Here is a 19981-nt window from a genome sequence, read left to right as displayed (position 1 = left end):
CATGGTCTGGCGATGGAGGAGGCCAAGGACCTGCATGTCCTTGGTGGAGTGGGAGGGGGAGTTAAAGGGTTCAGCCACGGGGCGGTTGGGTTGGTTGGTGCGGGTGTTCCAGAGGTGTTCTCTGAAACATTCCGCAAGTAGGCGGCCTGTCTCCCCAATGTATAGGAGGCCACATCGGGTGCAGCAAATGATGTGTGTGGAGGTGCAGGTGAATTTCTGATGGATATGGAAGGATCCCTTGGGGTCTTGGAGGGAAGTGAGAGGGGAGGTGTGGGTGCAAGTTTTGCATTCCTTGCAGTTGTAGGGGAAGGTGCCGGGAGTGGAGGTTGGGTTGGTGAGGGGTGTGGATCTGACGAGGGAGTCGCGGAGGGAGTGGTCTTTCCGGAACGCTGATAGGGGTGGGGAGGGAAACATGGACCTTTACTATAAACCGACTGACTCCCACAGCTACCTAGATTACACCTCCTCCCACCCTGCCCCCTGTAAAAACGCCATCCCATATTCCCAATTCCTTCGCCTTCGCTGCATCTGCTCCCAGGAGGACCAATTCCAATACCGAACAACCCAGGTGGCCTCCTTCTTCAAAGACCGCAATTTTGGTAAATTTGGTAAATGGTAAATTTTAAGTGTCTTAAAACAGGCAAAATAAAGAGTGGTGGAGAAGTTTAGGGAGAGAACAGGCAATACTGATTTAGTGTTGTGCAATGAGACAGACTTGATAAGGGAGCTTAAGGTGAAGGAACTCTTAGGACACCAGGTTATAGTCCAACAGGTTTAATTGGAAGCACACTAGCTTTCGGAGCGATGGTCCTTCATCAGGTGATTGTGGAGGGCTCGATCGTAACACAGAATTTATAGCAAAAATTTGCAGTGTGATGTAACTGAAATTATACATTGAAAAATTGATCGTCTGTTAAGCCTTTCATCTGTTAGAATACAGTGATAGTTTCACTTCTTTCATGTGTAAATCACAAAAACCAACTTTGTACACCCCAGTCCAACACCGGCATCTCCAAATCAGAACTCTTAGGAGGCAGTGATCATAATTTGAGTGAATTTACTCTGCAATTTGAGAGGGAGAAGATAGAATCAGAGGTAACGGTATTACAGCTGAATAAAGGCAATAACAGAGGCACAAGGGAGGAGCTGGGCAGAATTGACTGGGAGAGGAGCCTAGCAGGAAAGACAGTGGAACAGCAATGGCAATTGTTTCATGGAATAATTCAGGAGACGCAGCAAAAATTCATCCCTCGGAAAAAGAAGCATGGTACCTATTGCAGGCAACCATGGCTGACTCGGAAGGTCAGGGATAGCATAAAAGCAAATCAGAAAGCACATAACATGGCTAAGGGTAGTGGAAAACCAGAGGATTGGGAAGCTTACAAAGACTGACAGAGGGCAACAAAAAAAGAAATAAGGTGGGAGAAGAATAAATATGAGGTAAGCTAACCAGTAATATAAAGGAAGACTGTAAGAGTTTCTTTAGATCTATAAAGGGCAAAAGAGAAGCAAAAGTGGACATTGGACTTCTGGAAAATGACACTGGAGAGATAGTAGTGGGGAACAAGGAAATGGCTGAGGAACTGAATAATTAAATTAGGTCAGTCTTAATGGTAAAGACATGAGTAATATACCAAAAGTTCAAGACAGTCAGGGGGCAGAGCTGAGTATGGTAGCCATCATCAAGGTGAAGGTGCTAAAAAAAACTGAATGGCTTGAAGGTAGATAAATCACTTGGACAAGATGGACTATACCAATAGGGCAAAGTCAGCATGGTTTTGTCAAGGGGAGGTCATGCCTGACAAATCTGCTAGAATTCTTTGAGAAAGTAACAAGCAGGCTAGACTAAGGACAACCAATGGATGTTAACTACCTGGACTTCAAGAAGGCCTTTGACAAGGTGCTACACAGGAGGCTTCTGAGTAAGATAGGGTTCATGATGCTAGAGGCCAGGTGTTAGCAAGGATAGAAGATTTGTTGTCTGGTAGAAGGCAGAGAGTGGGGATAAAGGGTCTTTCTCAGGGTGACAGTCAGCGACAAGGGGCTTTTCCAGTGACAGTGTTGGGGCCACAACTTTTCACTTCATACCTTAATGATTTAGATGAAGGAACTGAGGGCATTCTGGCTAGGCTTGCAGATGATAGGTAGAGGGACAGACAGTTTTGAGGATTTGAGGAGGCTACAGAATGATTGGTACAAATTAGGAGAGTGGGCAAAGAAATGGCAGATGGAGTACAACATGGGAAAGTGTATGGTCACTTTGGTAAAAATATTAGAAGTATGGACTATTTTCTAAATGGAGAGAAAATTCAGAAGTCTGAAGTGCAGAGACTTGAGAGTTCTAGTCCAGGATTCTCTCAATGTAAACTTGCAGGGTGAGTCAGTAGTTAGGAAGACAAATGCAATGTTGGCATTTATTTTGAGAGGACTTGAATATACAAGCAGGGATATACATCTGAGGCTCTATAAGGCTCTGGTCTAACCACATTTGGAGTCTTGTGCACAGTTTTGGGCCCTGGAGCACATTCAGAGGAGGTTCATGAAAATGGTGCCAGGAATGAAAAGCTTAACATATGAGGAACATTTGAGGATTCTGGTTCTATACACAATGGAGTTTAGAAAGATGAGGGGGTATGTTGAGAAAATGTTTCCATTGGTAGGAGAGACTAGGAGCCGAGGACACAGCCTAAGAGTAAAGAGAAAACCTTCTAGAACAGAATAAAGAGAAACTTCTTCAGCCAGAGCGTGGTGAATCTATGGAATTCATTGCCACAAAAGGCTGTGGAAGCCACATCATTGAAAATATTTAAGCTGGAGATGGATGAGTTCTTGATTGCCAGTGGGATCAAGGGTTATGGGGAGAAAGGGGGAGAATGGGGTTGAGAAACTTATCAGCCATGATTCAATGGAGGAGCAGACTCAATGGGCTGAATAGTCTAATTTCTGCTCCCGTGTCTTACGGTCTTAAGGCTTAGAACACTGATAGCTGATGACACAGCCACTAAAGGTAGAGCAGTTAAAATTGTGGATAGTCAAGAGATCAGGAACCCCACTAATCTGGGAGGGTTGTGACACTTTAAGAGATCATAAGGGTAGGAAAACCATGGATGGATTTGAGAAAAAAAGGAGGAATTATAAAATCAGGGGATTACTTAACCTGCAACCAATAGAGATCAGGGACGATGGATAAAAAGGACTTTACATGAATGAGAATGAAGACAGCAGAGTTTTGGATGACCTCAAGTTTATGGAAGTTAAAATAGGAGGCTAGGAGTATTGTGTTGGAATAGTCAAGATCATAAGAACAGATATTGGCCACTTGGTGCATCAAGTCTGCTCTGCCATTCAATAAAATTAAGGCTGACCTGATAATACTCAATTCCACTTTCCTGCCTCTTCCCCATAACCCTTGATTCCCTTAATTAGTAGTGACAAATATATGGATGACGATTTTAGCAGCAAAGGAGTTGAAGTAAGGGTAGAGTTGTATATGACACCACAATTTTGAATGGTCAGCCTCAGACAATTGCTATAGAATGGGATGGAGTCTGAGGCAAGAAAACAGAGCTTGGAGCAGGAACAGAACTTGCCCTTCCCAATATTTAACTGGAGGAAATTTCTGCAGTACATGTACAGATTTAAAATACAGATACAATAGAGTTGTTATGAGTAGTAATGGTGAGGTAGAGAGAGTATTGTCAGTGTACATGTGAAAAGCAATGCAACATGTTTGGTGAGGTCAATGAGGAATAGTATGCGCCTTAGAAAATGCCAAGAAGTATCAAGATGAAGTCATACACACACTGCAGGAAATATGTGTGCATATTTCAGACATTTTTGAGCACCGAGGCCACATGGCTCCTACATTACAGGTGCTCAGAGCTCATTTTGTTCCTTAAGTTTTTTAGCCTTCAGCAATTGCTCTTTAAGAGGTAACTGCTGGTTTGCGGAAGTGTAGGCAACGTTTAATTGGTCCTGGCCTGGATTGAACCTGAATTCCTTGCTGAGAGTGCAGTTACTTAAGCAGCAGATTTAGTTTGGGAATTGTAATTTCACATCACAATTTCCATGCCTGCTAAGACGCCATAGTAATTCTTAGCCCACCAACTTTAATATCATGGTGGAAATTAAGTTTCACAATAATACTCAAGATCAGGACAAAGTGACCCACTTGACTGGCATCACATCTAAAAAACATTCACTCCCTTCACCATCGGTGCTCAGCATCTGCAAGATATATTGCAAAAATTCATCAAGGCTTCTTAGACAGCACCTTCCAAACTCACAACAATGACCATCTTGAAGGATGAGAGCAGCAGAAATGTGTCACTGGATCTAAATCATGGAACTCCCTGCCTAATGGCACTATGGGTCTATCTACACTAAATCAATTACAGCTGTTGAAGAAGGTAACTCATCACCACCTTCTCCTAGGCACCTAGGGATGGGCAATAAATGCTGGCCCAGACAGCAATGTACACCTGTGAATAAATTTTAAGAAGTGTCCAACATAGGAACTTAAACATTATCAAAACAGTAGAAGTGACTTAATTTAAATAACAAAGCTTTGGAATGAAACAAAAAACTGACCATTGTGGAAGATTCAGATGCAAAGCTACTCTCTCTAGATCTAGCACATTGCAACGGTATGTGAGACCTTTGTTGCCATTTGTTGCATGTTTCCCCCTGATATATCCAGGCATTCAAACCTCATTTTGAGCAGGCCTATCGCCTGTTCAATCATTATCCTTTTATTAGCATGGAAGCAGTTGTAGATGTCCTTGTTTCTGTAGGGGTTCTCATCGGTTTAAGGAGGTATGTCCTCAATTCTTGTCAAAAGTATCCATCCACTAAGGTGGATTAGCTGAGGGATTTAGAGGACTTTCTCAAGATGGGAAAGCAGTGGAAGCCACTTGACAAACTTGCACACAAATACAGGATCCTATGGCCACAAATTAACTGTCCATTCAGCAACCAGAAACCTCTTTGTTCATGAAGATCCCTGGATACTCTGTGGAATCATTGATAACCACGTATACAATTGATTATCCCTCAACCAGCAGAGAATCCAGCTAAATCCTGAATCCTAGCATTCTTTGGCCAGTTAGCTCAGTTGGTTGGATGGCTAGTTTGCAATGCAAAATGACACCAATACCATTCCTGTGCTGGTCAAGGTTACCATGAAGGACTCTCCTTCTCAGCCTCTCCTCTCACCTGAGCCACTGTGACCCTCAGGTTAAGCTACCACTGGTTGTCTCTCTGTCTAAAGAGAGAGCAGCCCCATCGTCTGATAAAACTATGGTGACTTTACTTTTGGCCTGTGGTTAAATACTTTAAATCAGACACTGTATAAGGACATACTGAGGATAGTATATCCTTTGAATGATACGTAGATAATCAGTGCTGATAATATATATTTAACAAAATCTGCGAGTAAGGGAAGTTTACAGTTTGATCTTGCTGGCTTGAAATAAATGCTGGAGACAAAAATAATCTTGAAATTTAAATAGGAGGATCCAAATCATCAACCCTCTGATTGTTTTCCACAAAGAAATGTATGCATGAACAAATTAGAAGTCATAGAGGCAGAGCATCTCATAATATAATGGTTTTGAAACAATGACATTATTTATTATGAAACCTTGGTGTTTTCATAAACTCTATTTTTTATTAAGTGAGAAAAAAAGAGAATTTGTTAATTAATGTTAATTAAGTTTAATTGTAAAAATGCATGGAAATAGTTAATTTTTTCATGCCTGTAACTGGAAATGGGCTGTCACTGTTGTTTTGGGCTAGCTAGTGTTTGGTTATAATCTGCAACTGTATAAACAAAAGCTTATAAGGATGTGTAAAGATTTGCTCTGGATACATTGTTTATTAACTGGTTTTCTAGATTATAACAATTTATGTTGCAAAATTAAGGAATTTCATACCTCTGTACTCCTTATAGTTTGCCGTCTCCCTCTTGGTGCTTCAAAAAACAAATGCTCTTTAGCACCTGAATTAACTTGTAATAGCTTCCCTGCATGAGACACAAAAGTCAGAATTTATATTTACAGCCACAAATGAATATTGTTTACTGCAATGATATCTGTTCTTTGAAGCAAGTAACACAGAAAAGTACATTTTGAAATTTGAATAATGTGTACTTAAAAACTGAAGAGCTTTCAGATTCATGCCATGTCTTCTTCAAATCTTAGATGTCTAACAACTGCAATTCTATCTGTTTTGCATCACATCCTAAATAGAAATATTAAACTGGGTAATGTGAGGAAGAATAACAGAAAAATATATGAAATGGCAACATTTTAAAAGGAGTGCACCTTAAGAGCTCAAATGCAAAAGTATTTGCAAATGGGAAGAAAAGATTATAGTGCTGTTTAAATAAAACATACAAATCATAAAAGACCCTGCAGCTTCATACAGAAGTCTTGAGTACAAAAACATAGAATTCTAAGTCTAGACACAATTAATAGTTAAGCTGTATTTATAATATTGGGTGGAATGTTGTGCCCTCTACCATGGCAATTTTAGCAACAAGGGGACATTTAATCGGGCAGAAAGGTTGCAGATAGGTATTTTTGACAGCAGAAGAGTTGCTAAGCTCTGATTGATTGGCAGCTCTCAGCAAGATGACCATCATATCTGGTGTCCTTACATTCTGGGAGAAGGAGGCTTACTGTTGGCCTGTCAAAATACCTTAGTGGCACAGGATTTGGAATGCCTTCTCAAGAAGAAATGATGTAGGGCTCAAGTTAGCAGTCAAGACTCCCGCCACCTCCAAAAGATTTCACTTATTATGCCTAGCTTTTGAGGTCCTACATTAAAAACACAGTGTACAGGAGAGATGACTAACAACTCTTGCCAATATTGTGATGCTAAAAAACCTCAGAGGTATAACCATGCCTAGCTTTAGAAACTAATCGCTTTTATTGTAGGAAAGCAGGTCACTTACAGAAAACATGCCAAAGCAGAACACAGCAACAGAAAAGCAGAAGACCAAGAAGGTTTAGAGAAGAGATAAATGAACTAGCATAGTCTTCAGAAGAGTGGGAATCAGTGAACCAGTCCAAACTTTTAGCAAGTAGACATTTATATCATTGGACATCTCGTGAGGTTCAAATCAGAAACAGGAACAAGTGATGCAGTATTGTCACATGGAGAGTCACCTTGATTGACAAAACTTACAGCTGGCAGAGTTCAACCACATGTTTGGGAGTGTTGCACTTAACATTAATGTATGATGTGTTATGGACCAGACCAGAACCCTCAAAACATTTCAAGAAAGTAGCCCAGACTCTAACTTTCTCATTGTTCTAAGCAGATGTAACCCAGATACAGGTATTCCAAGGGGGATATAGCTGGTCAAACTACTTAGTTTTAAACACAACAGAATTTATTTACAAGATTACCAAATAAACACAAACAGAATAACTTAACCTATCTGAAAACCGAACAGGTTATACCAACTTAATGATGCTGTTCCAAATACTTGCAACAATCCCCATAAACACTCCTTAGCACAAAATCAAACACAGGGTCTTACAGGAGAGATGCGAGAGAGAGAGAGAGAGAGAGAGAGAGAGAGAGAGCGCGCATGGAACACCTTCTTCTACAGAGCTGTTTCTTGGATTAGCAGCCTCAAAACTATGCTATGCTAAAACCAAACAAACCAGAAAAAGCTGAACTGGGAGAACTGGCCACTCCCCTTTCATTGTATAAGTGTTTTTTTTTAACTTGAAAGACTATTTCCCCAAGGCTGTATTAGCTATAATCAAACTGGCTCTAAAACACATCCAAACTAGACTTTTCAGAATCGCTGCTTTTACAACCTCTCTGCGAAAAGAAATAGCCAAGTATAGCATAACCTTGTTAAACGAGCAGCATCATCACAGATGCAAGCAAGTCTATATCTTGGGGCACCAAATACTAGAAACCTGAACATACATCACAACCAAGAACTTTCATCTCTGAGGTCAAAGTTCATTGAACGTAAATGATAAGCCTCAAGTCCTAATGAATTAATTGATTAAAGCAACATCGAAAACATGAAACACGAAATGTTTGTTTGTGGTTAAATTGATCATTTGCTGGAGACTAGATAGTGTCAAGATTTGGATGCATGGAAAAAGTATAAAAAGACCCTTGCCTCACTAGACAATTATTTTGAGGAAGTGGTCCTCTGATCAATGGCTGGAGGTTGAGATGGAACAAGCTAATCATCTAGTCTGGCCTGATCTGTGGACAAGTCCATGTAAAAGGGCTCAATTATGATTGTTAGTATTGTATGGGTAAGATTTTTGTAGTATCTTTTATAGTGTACTTTGGTTTAATAAAGAACATTGGAGGTGTGGTGGACAGCGAAGAAGGTTACCTCAGATCACAACAGGATCTTGATCATATGGGCCAATGGGCTGAGAAGTGGCAGATGGAGTTTAATTTAGATAAATGTGAGGTGCTGCATTTTGGGAAAGCAAATCTTAGCAGGACTTATGCACTTAATGGTAAGGTCCTAGGGAATGTTGCTGAACAAAGAGACCTCGGAGTGCAGGTTCATAGCTCCTTGAAAGTGGAGTCGCAGGTAGATAGGATACTGAAGAAGGTGTTTGGTATGCTTTCCTTTATTGGTCAGGGTATTGAGTACAGGGGTTGGGAGGTCATGTTGCGGCTGTACAGGACATTGGTTAGGCCACTGTTGGAATACTGCGTGCAATTCTGGTCTCCTTCCTATTGGAAGGATGTTGTGAAACATGAAAGGGTTCAGAAAAGACTTACAAGGATGTTGCCAGGGTTGGAGGATTTGAGCTATACAGAGAAGCTGAATAGGCTAGGGCTGTTTTCCCTAGAGTGTTGGAGGCTGAGGGATGACCTTATAGACCTTTATAAAATCATGAGGGTCTTGGATAGGATAAATAGGCAAAGTGTTTTGGGGTCAGGGAGTCCAGAACTAGAAGGCATAGGCTTTGGGTGAGAGAGGAAAGATATTAAACAGACCTAAGGGGCAACGTTTTCACTCAAAGGGTGGTACGTGTATGGAATGAGCTGCCAGAGGAAATGGTGGAGGCTAGTACAATTGCAACATTTAAAAGGCATCTGGATGGTTATATGAATAGGAAGAGTTTGGATGGATATGGGCCAGGTGCTGGCAGATAAGACTAGATTGGGATATCTGGTCATCATGGACGAGTTGGACCGAAGGGTCTGTTTCCGTACTGTACATCTCTATGACTCTATGTTCATTATGAGCCCCTAATAACTGCCTTAGGTTATTGATATCCATGTAAACCCAACAATGGGATTTAAATGTTATTTCTCCTCAATGTATTATTAAGGTATTATTAGGATCCAACTAGAAAAAATGGTGAAGCAGAATTCTTAATAGTTTTTCACACTTCAAATCATGACTGTTCTCTGATCTATCCATGTACACCACATCCTAAGAAAATACTTTTTAGTCACAAGGCAAAATTTTGTGTAGCAATGAGCAGTTGCCAGATACCCACAGAAAATATATTGGGGCAATTGGGCGCCATTGAAGGGATCCAGAAGGGGAAATCCTCATTGAGTAAATTAGGTGGTGACCTATTTTACAGTGAGAGGTCAGTAGTCATTCAGGCTAAAAAGTGACCATGCAACTTGGATTTTAGAGGAATATGACAGAGAGCAAAAGCAGGAAGGAGGAGACATGGCAAAGGATGATGCCATGCAAGCTGCTTGACAGGAATATTTTACAATCCCAAGCACTGACCCGAAGAACCTGGTTATAGTCCAACAGGGTTATTTGAAATTGCAAGCTTAGGACTTGATTTTTGGCCTTGTCCACCCAAGTCCAACTCTGGTGTTTTCACATCTTGGCTGAAGAACCTGAAGTTCCCATTGTAGCCTAATTGCCCACATATACACATGTTGGAACAAATTCTCCCAATCCATTGTCTTTTCTACTATCATGACATATATGTTAAACCTTAATATAATGGTGACTAAGCTTTTGTATTAGTGGACAAATAATTCAGAAAATAAGTATTTGAATTAATTTTCTGGAAATATGGAAATAAAAAGCTGGGGCCAGATATTACATGCTCCCACTGGGTATGTGTTTGATGGTGGCAGGTAAAGGAAGGGTTGTCACAAAATAGGTCCAATGCCCAGCCAACCATCTACCCATATATCCTTGAAATCACCCTCAGAAAATGGGTTGGTGACTGGAGGAAACACAATATATTTAAATAAATAATTAAGAGTCAATAGAGCTTGTTAACCTTAATACATGTTAAAAGCTCAATTAATTCAATATTAACATGCCAGGCCATAATATGTTTGGCATGAACATGCAAACAGGATTGAGCAGATTATTGTTTTGATAAATTTTTAAAAACTGCAGGGAGGAAAGTGGTGCACTATCTTCGGAGGGTGTTCTCTGTCCATTTGGAGTACCTCCCAAGAATACAGTCATTTCTCCTTCCTATACTTAAAAACCTATCACCTCACCCCTCCCTTTGTCCAAGATGGCAAAACCCAATACTCCTCATTTACTTCAATTCAGGATGGATCAGATCATGAGCGTGCCTTCAATCCTGGCAGTACCAACTACAAATCTCTGATCTGGCTGGGATTGTATTTTAATTCATTTGTGAGATGCGAGCATCACTGGATGGTCAGCGTTGCTTGCCTGTCCCTAGCTGCCCTTGTGAAGGTGGTAGTGAGCCGCCTTCTTGAACTGCTGCAGTTCATGTGCTGTAGGTTGATCAACAAAGCCATTGGGGGAGATTCGAGGATTTTCACCCAGAGTCAGGTGGTATATTTCCAAGTTAGGAGGGTGAGTGGCTTGGAGGAGAACTTGCATCTTGTCCTTCAAGATGGAAGTGGTTATGGGTTTGGATGGAGCTGTGAAAGGATCTTTGATGAATTTCTGCATTGTCTCTTGTACATAGTCAGTGGTGGAGGGAGTGGATGCCTGTGAATGTGGTGCCAATGAAGCGGATTGCTTTGTCCTGGATAATGAGGTGGACTTCACCAATTTCCTCATTTCCCCTCCCCTACCTTACTCCAGTTCCAACCTTCCAGCTCAGCACCATCCTCATGACCTGTCCTACCTGATAATCTTCCTTCCTACCTTCACCCCAACCCCACCCCCCCCTCCCATTTATCTCTCCACCCTGGAGGCTCCCTGCCCTCATTCCTGATGAAGAGCTTTTGCCCAAAATGTCGATTCTCCGGCTTCTCGAATGCTGCCTGACCTGCTGTGCTTTTCCAGTATCACTCTAATCTAGACACTGATTTCCAGCATCTGCTGTCCTCACTTTTGGCTTGTCCTGGATAATGTCAGGAAGTGGGGAATATTCCATAACACTCCTGACTTGTGCCCTGTAGATGATAGACAGGCTTTGAGAGTCAGGAGGTGGGTTATGCGCTGTGGTATTCTCAGCATCTAACTTGCTTTTGTAGTCAGTGTTTATGTGGTGAGTCCAGTTGGGTTTCTGGTCAATGGTAATCCCAAGGATGGGTGACTCATTGATGTTACACCATTGAATGTCAAAGGACATAGTTAAACCTCTTATTGGAGATGGTCATTCCCCTTGCATTTGTGTAATGCAAATGTTACTTGGCACTTGTCAGCCCAAGCCTGGATATTGCCCAGATATTGTTGCATTTGAACGTGGACTGATTCAGTATCTTAGGAGTTGCAAATGGTGCTGAACATTGTGCAATCATCGGCAAACATTCCCATTTCAACCTTATGATGGAGGGAAGGTCATTGATGAAGCAGCTGAAGATCGTTGGGCCGAGGACAGTACCCTGAGAAACTCCTGCAGAGATGTTCTGGAGCTGAGGTGCCTGACCTCTAACAACCACAACTGTCTTCCTATGTGTCAGGCATGACTCCAACCAGTGGTGAGTTTTTCCCCATTATCCATTGATTCCAGTGTTGCTCGGGCTCCTTGAAGCCATAATTGGTCAGATGCAGCCTTGATATCAAAGGCCGTCACTCTCACTTCACCTCTGGAATTCAGCTTTTTTGTTCATGTTAGAATCAAGGCTGTAATGAGGTCAAGAGCTAAACAGCCCAAGCAGAACCCAAACTGGGCTCTGCTGAGTAGGTTATTGCTGAACAGATGCTATATAGCATTTGCTTGACACCTTCCATCACTTTAATGATGATCAAGAGTAGATTGAAGGGGCAGTAATTGGATGGGTTAGATTTGTCCTGTCTTTTGCAATCAGGACATACCTGGGCAATTTTCCACATTATCAGATAGATGCCAATATTGAACTGTACTGGAAGAGCTAAGTGAGGGGAGCAGCAAGTTCTGAAGCACATGTTTTCGATATTATTGCCGGAATTTTGTCAGAGCTTCTAGTCTTTGCAATATCCAGTGCCTCCAACCGTTTCCTCATAACAAATGTACTGAATGAAATTGGCTGAAGACTGGTATCTGTGATGCTCAGTACGATTGGTGGAGGTCAATCTGGATCTGTTGTTGGAGCTACTAGCCCATCAGATTGGCTGGCAGCTCCAGAAATCAGGATGTATATCATTCTCGCAATTCAACCCACCCTTACCATAATATATCATAATAATGTCCATTATGAAAGAAAACTGCTGCCATACACAATCTAGTTTGTATATGACTCCAGTTTCATGGTTAACTCTCAATTGCCCAAGTGACTCAGTTGTATCACCTAACATGTTGAGCAATAACAAATACCAACCAAAGCACCTACATTCACATCTCATAACACAGATCTTTCTAGAGTTGCCACTTGCTCTAAACTGCCCAAAAGATTCTCTGACATCTCCATGCTTCTTGACTATTGGATTTCTGGGAGGTTTTCTAATGCATTAAGTATCTGGATATGCAAATCCATTAACTGCATTAACATTCTGCATGCCTCCATCAAATCCATCTTTGAGTCCGCTAGTGCTGAAATCCTAATAGATCAACTCATGCAAATCTTGCTTATAAAAATCCCCCATAGAATGCAGTGTTCAGCATTTGAGTTGGTGCTTATGAGTGTGAAGAATGGTGTTTCTAACCCTTTTCAACTGTTTCTCTTTCACCACTGTCTTGCACATTTACAATTCTTAGCTATTTGAAAGCAGAAAGACGCACAGGCATGGTTGTAATGCACCAAGCCTCTATCAACAGCACCTAAAAGGACAGATTAAGCAGATGCAAGAGACCATCATAGCTTGAAGGCTCCCCTTCAATCTAAGAATCATCCTGACTTGGAAATATAACATCATTCCTTCATTACAGCTCGGTCAAAATCCTAGAACTCCTATTCTAATAGCATTGTTGCGTACCTATATCAAATAAACAACAGTAGTTCAAAAAGATAGCTTATCGTTTGTTTCTCAAGGGTAATTTGACATAGCCAACAATGCCCACAACCTGAGAATGAATAAATTAGAAAAAGCAAAAACGTGTGTGTGGCATCGAGGAAATACAATGGGATGACTTTTTGTCTTCTGTTAAAGGCCATGTGTCAGGCCACCTCCCAATATCATGGTCCCAATTTCTAAACACCAACCTACCTGCCAGGTATTTTAGTCTCTGGATATGGTGAGTGAATGTGAGTCATGGCTCCTTCCTTCTAATGCAGGCCAAAGGTGGGAACAGAGGCGAGCAGATGCCAAGATTATTTACTGGGACATTGGCCAAGTTCAATTCATGATTGTTAGGCCCTCTAACCCTCACATCTTACCCTCAATGTCCTTATTCCATACCCCCATATCTCGCATGCTCCTCCAAAACTGTTTTTTTCCATATCTCCTCCATGCTCTCATTTATCCTCCAGATTCAGTGACCCAGTATCCCATATATATTGAATCAATGAGCTATATATTTATTTGTAATTGTAAACATTTAAAATGCTCATGAATTTAAAGAACATTTATCAGATGTTCAACATTTCCTTTGAACAAACTGTTAATTTTATCCAAATAAACGTACAAGCATTGAAAAAGCACCACAAAGAAAGATCAAGCCAACACAAAATAATAAAGCCGTCACTCAAAGTCAGTGAAATTTTCACTGAAGGAGACTTTAATCTTGTTTTGAACAGTTGAGCAAGGGATCTATTTTGCAAGATGGCCTAATTATTAGTGCTAGCCTCAGCTACCAAAGGTTTGTTTACTCAGTTGCAAAGTGGTTAATTCCTTTGTAATCTTGATTCATTTTTAAGATGTTTTTCACTTTGGATGAGATTAAATATTCCTATTATGGAAATATCATTAGCTTTGTTTGAGTGACAGACTTATTATCTTGTAACAATTTTTTTGAAGTCATTTTTCAATATAGTTATGTATTTGGACAAGATGAAAAGTTTCCTCAAAGGGAATGTTGATTGATTTTTTTAAAAATTCATGAGCATTTCAAAGACTTACCAGTGTTATTAAATGGCCCATTTGCTCTATATCACAGTTACTGAAAGAGTATTTCAAATGCGTAGCAGATGTCAGGACATAAAGTTGATTTGAAAATCAATTCACTGCATTGAAAACATACTTGAATTACAATAAACCATTACATTATGACATCTGAAGTTGACAAGAGCTTCCTCTGAAGTTGACAGCTGACTTGCCTGGTGTGGATCCCAGTCCTCAGGAATCCACCAATTTACATGAAAAAACCAAAGGCAGGGGAACGTGATATTGGAGTAAGCATATGAATGGTAAATCTGAGTCACTTCAAGTGGGTGTTTGGCCTCAAACTAATACAATTCCCAATTCAACAAAAATGGCAGACAAATGAATTAGAGAAGAAAATTTAAATGTGGTCCCAGCAGTCTGATATTATGTTGTCCTACTTGGGTTCATTCAGCATTCAGAATGAAAGTTCAGCCCAAGGTGTCTACGCATAGACCATTCGACGTTTGCAAATTAGAAAGATTATGAGATGAAGGAGCATTAAATATCAGAACACTGATTAGGTATGTGCATGCCATCATCTTTAATGCGTCAGCTATGATCATGGTTACTCCAATAATGGTGAGGCCATGCAGGAGCAGCTTTTCTCTGTTGAGTATACATTCTTGCCTCTACTTATGTGATACCTTGTTTTACAAGAGGGAGTGAAATGCATCAGCAGGTATGGCACAATCCATTTGGGTGATTTGTCTGTCATGATTGAACAGTATCTGCAAGCTGCAAGATGTTGATGTAAAGCTTGCAGTAGTATTAAGTGTGTGAGAATGGGGTGTAGCTAAGAATGTTAGACATGAGTTATGTTTAATAAAGTATGTTGGTGGCTGAATGTAGAGGGGATGGTGGATTCGCAGTGTGAGGCTAATAAGTAAGTAGTGACATTTGAAGATGCATTCACTCACTTTGACAACTGGCAATACTGCATCTAGATCCTTGAGCTTGACCATTGATATTACTGACAACAGTCATCTAGTTATCCTCCTTTGCATGGATGTCCTCCTGTTGATGGAGGATCTTCCTGATCACCTTCTGTACCAAGGCCTATAATACAACATCTAAGAAACTTGGAGCATGCTTTCTTCCCTGTTGCAACACCAGTCACTGTTCTTACAGGCCAATCTCTTTTTCACATCAGAATCAACAATATTCTAAAAGCACTTACTTTATAAAAAGGGCAGATTGATTCTAAATCGTGCAGGCTAACATAAGTGCTGGTAGCCTTGTAAAACTTAGTGTCCCTGCCAAGTCATGCAATCACTCAAATGTACGTCTAGTGTTGGAATGTGTGCTACAATCATTAAAATTAACAGGCCTGGTGAGGATTGCAGGTTGGAAACAATAAATTAATTACACGTTGTAATCCTGACGTTAGTTTCTGAAGCGATCAAATTTTGCTTCCCAATAGGTCTGAGTGATTTAGGATTTTCAGTTGTAAAGTAGGTTGTCATTGTAGGAAAAGAGAACTGCAGGATTACAGCTTTTTGTTCATATAAAATGCAAACCATTGTACCAGGGAACACCTCACTAAATTACATGAAAATTATATCTCACTAATGGTAATGAATTGTACCCACCTTGTCATAAATACTTGTCTAGATCAGACTTCTGGAGAGATCCAGTGCTTAAGTCTAGGTATGTTGAGTTTAGTCTTTAAGTATAATAAAACGTTTTTAAAATAATATACTGTTTTGCTAAATAATATTTAGCCTTAAATTTTAAAATCAGATATATTTTAAAATTAGTGACTTTATTATATTAGGAACTGATGTACCCTAGTCAACTTCACAACAGAACGTCTGTGAGCATTTCTTTAAAGTTTTGATTTTTTGCAATATATTTTTGATTTCTAAAATGCTTTATAGAAAATATAGAAAAGACTTGAGGAATAACTTCTCACCTCTTACATCCCAGTCTATATGAGTAATATAACTAGAAGCTCCTTTACATATTCCAACTCTTTTACTTGAAAGTACATTGTAGATGTCCACAAAATTATCATGTGAAGAAACTGCCAGGTATTTCCCTGCATCTAGGAGCATAATAAATATTATTAATAATCACACACACACAATTGTGATTTTAAGCTGGTAATATTCTGAAGATTTCAATAGTTGATTTTATCAAGAGTTCTTACAATCATAGGGAAATAACATATTAATATTCTAAGTCACTTTGCAACAGACTAGCAATAGGAAGAATCACAAAAGTGGGAAAATGAATCACTTCCACTTATTCCAACACAGCACAACAATGCATATTAATGATCCAACCCCAAATGATGCAATCTCTTCAAACAGGCCATCAAGAGCTTTTAGATTTTTTAAGGCAATCAATAAAATTCCAAGGGTAAGGTGGTCCTCATAAATAATCATAATTGCAACAACTAACTGTGATTATAGATGTACCTCTTTCCTTCAAAGGTGAGTTCTTTCTCTCAGTCATGAAGTAACAAAAAGCAAGTTGCTTCCCTGTAAGTTAGACACTTCAGGTTGTTCTTCTTAGTGACCTTGGTGCCACCAAAGTTCCCTTTAAAACTTAAATGTGGTCCATCATCAATTTTTTCCAGTGTAATTTCGTTACATTGTCACAGTCATCACAGAACAGGATGTGATCAGCATCTTCTAAGCTGCTGTGTGGCTGTGCCCCTACATTGCTTAGCAGGAACATATTTGGTTGACACCTTTCTTATTCAAGAATAGTGTATGCAATGAATATTAATCTATAGAAGAGAAGCCGAGGAAGGTATAAATGAAGCACTTAGAAAGGCTGAAAGGCGTATTTCCACACTGACAGGATTTTGTGGGAAGTACAAAAATGGATTTGTATCATGCCCAGATATCAACTTTTACCTTTAACTTCCAAGTTAAATTTGTGATGTTGAAGGAAAAAAGGCATTCCTCAGTGAGCCACAATGGAAAGTCAGAGGGCAGAATCCTGCAAGCCTCTTACATACCCTCATGGATGTTTACAAAATAACATTGGTTTACAAAATAACAGCCCAATGCCAGCTTTTCCCTCCAGCCAAGACTTGGGACATGAAAGCAGAGTTATTTGTATAAGTATGGATAAAGACGGTTATGGTCAGGGCATTCTGGAACACAAGGCAAATGGGAAAATATTGACCAGCATCAGAGGGCATGGTAAGTTACAGGAGGGAGATTATTGACTATGTTCATGAGTGTTACTTCTATAGAGAAGAGTGTAAAAGAGCAGGATGACATCGTCTAGATATAAGCGGGGTTTGGCGAGCAGGGTAAACAGTTGTAGGCAAAGATCAATGTGATGGATGTCTACAAATTAGGGGAAAGGATAGAAATTGGTATTGGAGTAATGTGAGGTAAGAGGGAACATGGATGCTCAGGAAGTACCTGGTGCCCAGATTGGGCCTGGTGCTGATGGTGTCCACAGTGAACTGTATTCCCTGACTTCACCTCCCCTTCTCTAAATGCACAATGCTACAAGAAAATTTCTGGAACAATGGTTGGCAAAGTAAGTGTCAGTTTGAAGGCACAGGATCTGTGTTTCCTGGGCACCATGACATTGCAACAACAAAACATAGAGCAAGCATTTTCAAAGTTCAGCAACATAAAATTTGCAAACATTTCATTGCCCATTTGCCATGCATGCAGAGCAATGGTGCTTAGGGGTCAGATGCTTGTCAAAACTGACTTGCTACATCCATTGGTGCTTGCAAATTGAACTTAAACATCTCAGTAGTACTGAAGTTATCAGTAATATTTCTACATGAGGCCACAACAAGCCATACAGAACCTCACTGACACCTGCTTTCTAATAGAAGAGAACTAAGCAGCTCACAATAATTCATTGTAAAACAAATTTTTGTTCATAATTGGTTGGCATTGTGGAGGGGAGAACAGAGTGGCAGAATGTTCAGCCTGTTTTAGCTTCATTTGTGTTCCCTTTTGCTTTCTGTAGATAAAAGCTCATGTGTTTATATTAATTCAATAGCTTGCCTGTATATGATATTCCCTTGCTGGACAATGACAGATGCAAATTTACAGTGGGTAAAGCTGAATTGCTTAGACAGGATATGGCTAGTATTATAACCCTTGCTGATTTTTCATTATTTTTGTTTTATTCGTTTTATCATTTTTGATCTGGACGTATGAACTATGAGCTGAGAGCTAACAGGTGACCTTGCAGCAGCTTGTGTTGTTTGCTTATGAGGACAGGCATGAAAGTTATTTGTAGGTTGTTTCTTGATCAAAGTGCTCCATTAATGCTCGATTCCAGAGCGGCCTTATTCTCAAACAGATGGCCAATGTTTACTGTTAACTAGAACTCTGGGGAGATGGTCACTCTGGCAGGAAGAGGCCAGAGTTTGAGCTGGTTTTTGTACTGTGATTTGGTCAAAAGGATTGTGCCTGATTGCCCTCTCACCGACAACTTATTGAACATTCAGAGAATATTCATCAGAGCCTACTGGAAGCTACTTGCATGCATTGGTAACGTCAGAAACCATGCAAGATATAATCCCATGTGTTGGTAATGTTATAGATCATGGTGTCTCCTTAAATGAACTAGCTTTAATTTATCTAATCCATTTATTTTTCCTTTTTGATATGTCCGTTAACTGTGTTTATCTTTGTGTGAGAACGGAGCCTAGAATTAAAGAGTTTTGGGTTTAAATCTTAGACATTAATTAGCCTTGTTATTTGACTTTGCTCCACTAAAGCTACTATATTGTTAATAAGTCATTAAGTCCTTTGTATGAGCTATAAACCTGCTGTCTAGTATTAATTATTCACAAAGTCTGGTACTGATTATTCAAAAGGTCTGGTTAGGAACCACTGGGGTCAATTTTGATGATCATTAAGCATTTTAATTTTACTGTGTTATGAATACAGAAGTAGGGAGGCTGATTTGATTTGGCTGTTTGCCTCCATGCTGTAACACTACAGACAAATAAATTGTGTGGTGTGGTAGTTAAACAGCAAGTAGGGTGACAGAGATTAAATTTGTGTGGGTGAGTCTGGCTATGTGTACTGGACAGCGAGGCTTTGTGGTTGCTGTACTTATATGCTGCTGCTGAGGGGCAATGCTGGATTGCCAACACTTGTCCAGTTATATTAGTGGCTTTTCAAAGATGTGTATTAGCAAGTACTTTAATTGGTGGCAAAACATGACAGTTGACTTAAAATATAAGCCATAGCTATTAATTTAACCTGGGGCAGTGTTTTGTAGAGGAATAAGACAGTGTTATTTTCTGGGTCTGTAGATTGTGAAGGAGCAAAAATGGCCTTTGCAGTGATATGTACTTCTTGTCAGATGTGGGAGTTTATAGAGAGTTTAAGGTTACTGCGTATTATATCTGCCATAAATGCTGTTGGATGCGAATCTTATCAGATCGAGTGGATCGGCTGGAGAGACAGATAGAAACGATGAGGAATTTGCAACAGCAATGGTATGTGATGGATGGCAGCTATAGGAAGGGGGGAAGTCTCAGATACAGTCACATAGATGGGTTAACTCCAGGAAGGGTAAGAGAGGTAGGCAGCTAGTGCAGGAGTCTTTTGTGGATATACCCATTTC

The 19981-nt window shown here is 40.1% G+C and overlaps 1 protein-coding gene across 5 annotated transcripts in view; it reads right to left on the bottom strand.

Annotated features, from left to right (window-relative positions):
- The window catches only part of LOC122552872 (echinoderm microtubule-associated protein-like 6), a 525254-nt gene that overhangs the window by 192132 nt on the left and 313141 nt on the right, over window positions 1-19981 (bottom strand). For all 5 annotated transcript variants that reach the window (XM_043695963.1, XM_043695964.1, XM_043695965.1 and 2 more), the window contains exons 23-24: window positions 16326-16457; window positions 5934-6022 (exon numbers count right to left, since the gene is read on the bottom strand). In XM_043695963.1, the coding sequence (XP_043551898.1) occupies window positions 5934-6022; window positions 16326-16457 (221 nt within the window). The remainder of the gene's footprint in view (window positions 1-5933; window positions 6023-16325; window positions 16458-19981) is intronic.

This window comes from Chiloscyllium plagiosum, chromosome 9, assembly GCF_004010195.1.
Source record: "Chiloscyllium plagiosum isolate BGI_BamShark_2017 chromosome 9, ASM401019v2, whole genome shotgun sequence".
In the NCBI taxonomy this organism is placed as follows: domain Eukaryota; kingdom Metazoa; phylum Chordata; class Chondrichthyes; order Orectolobiformes; family Hemiscylliidae; genus Chiloscyllium; species Chiloscyllium plagiosum.
Note: the sequence above shows the minus strand (reverse complement) of the source record. Positions and strands in the feature narration are given on the sequence as shown.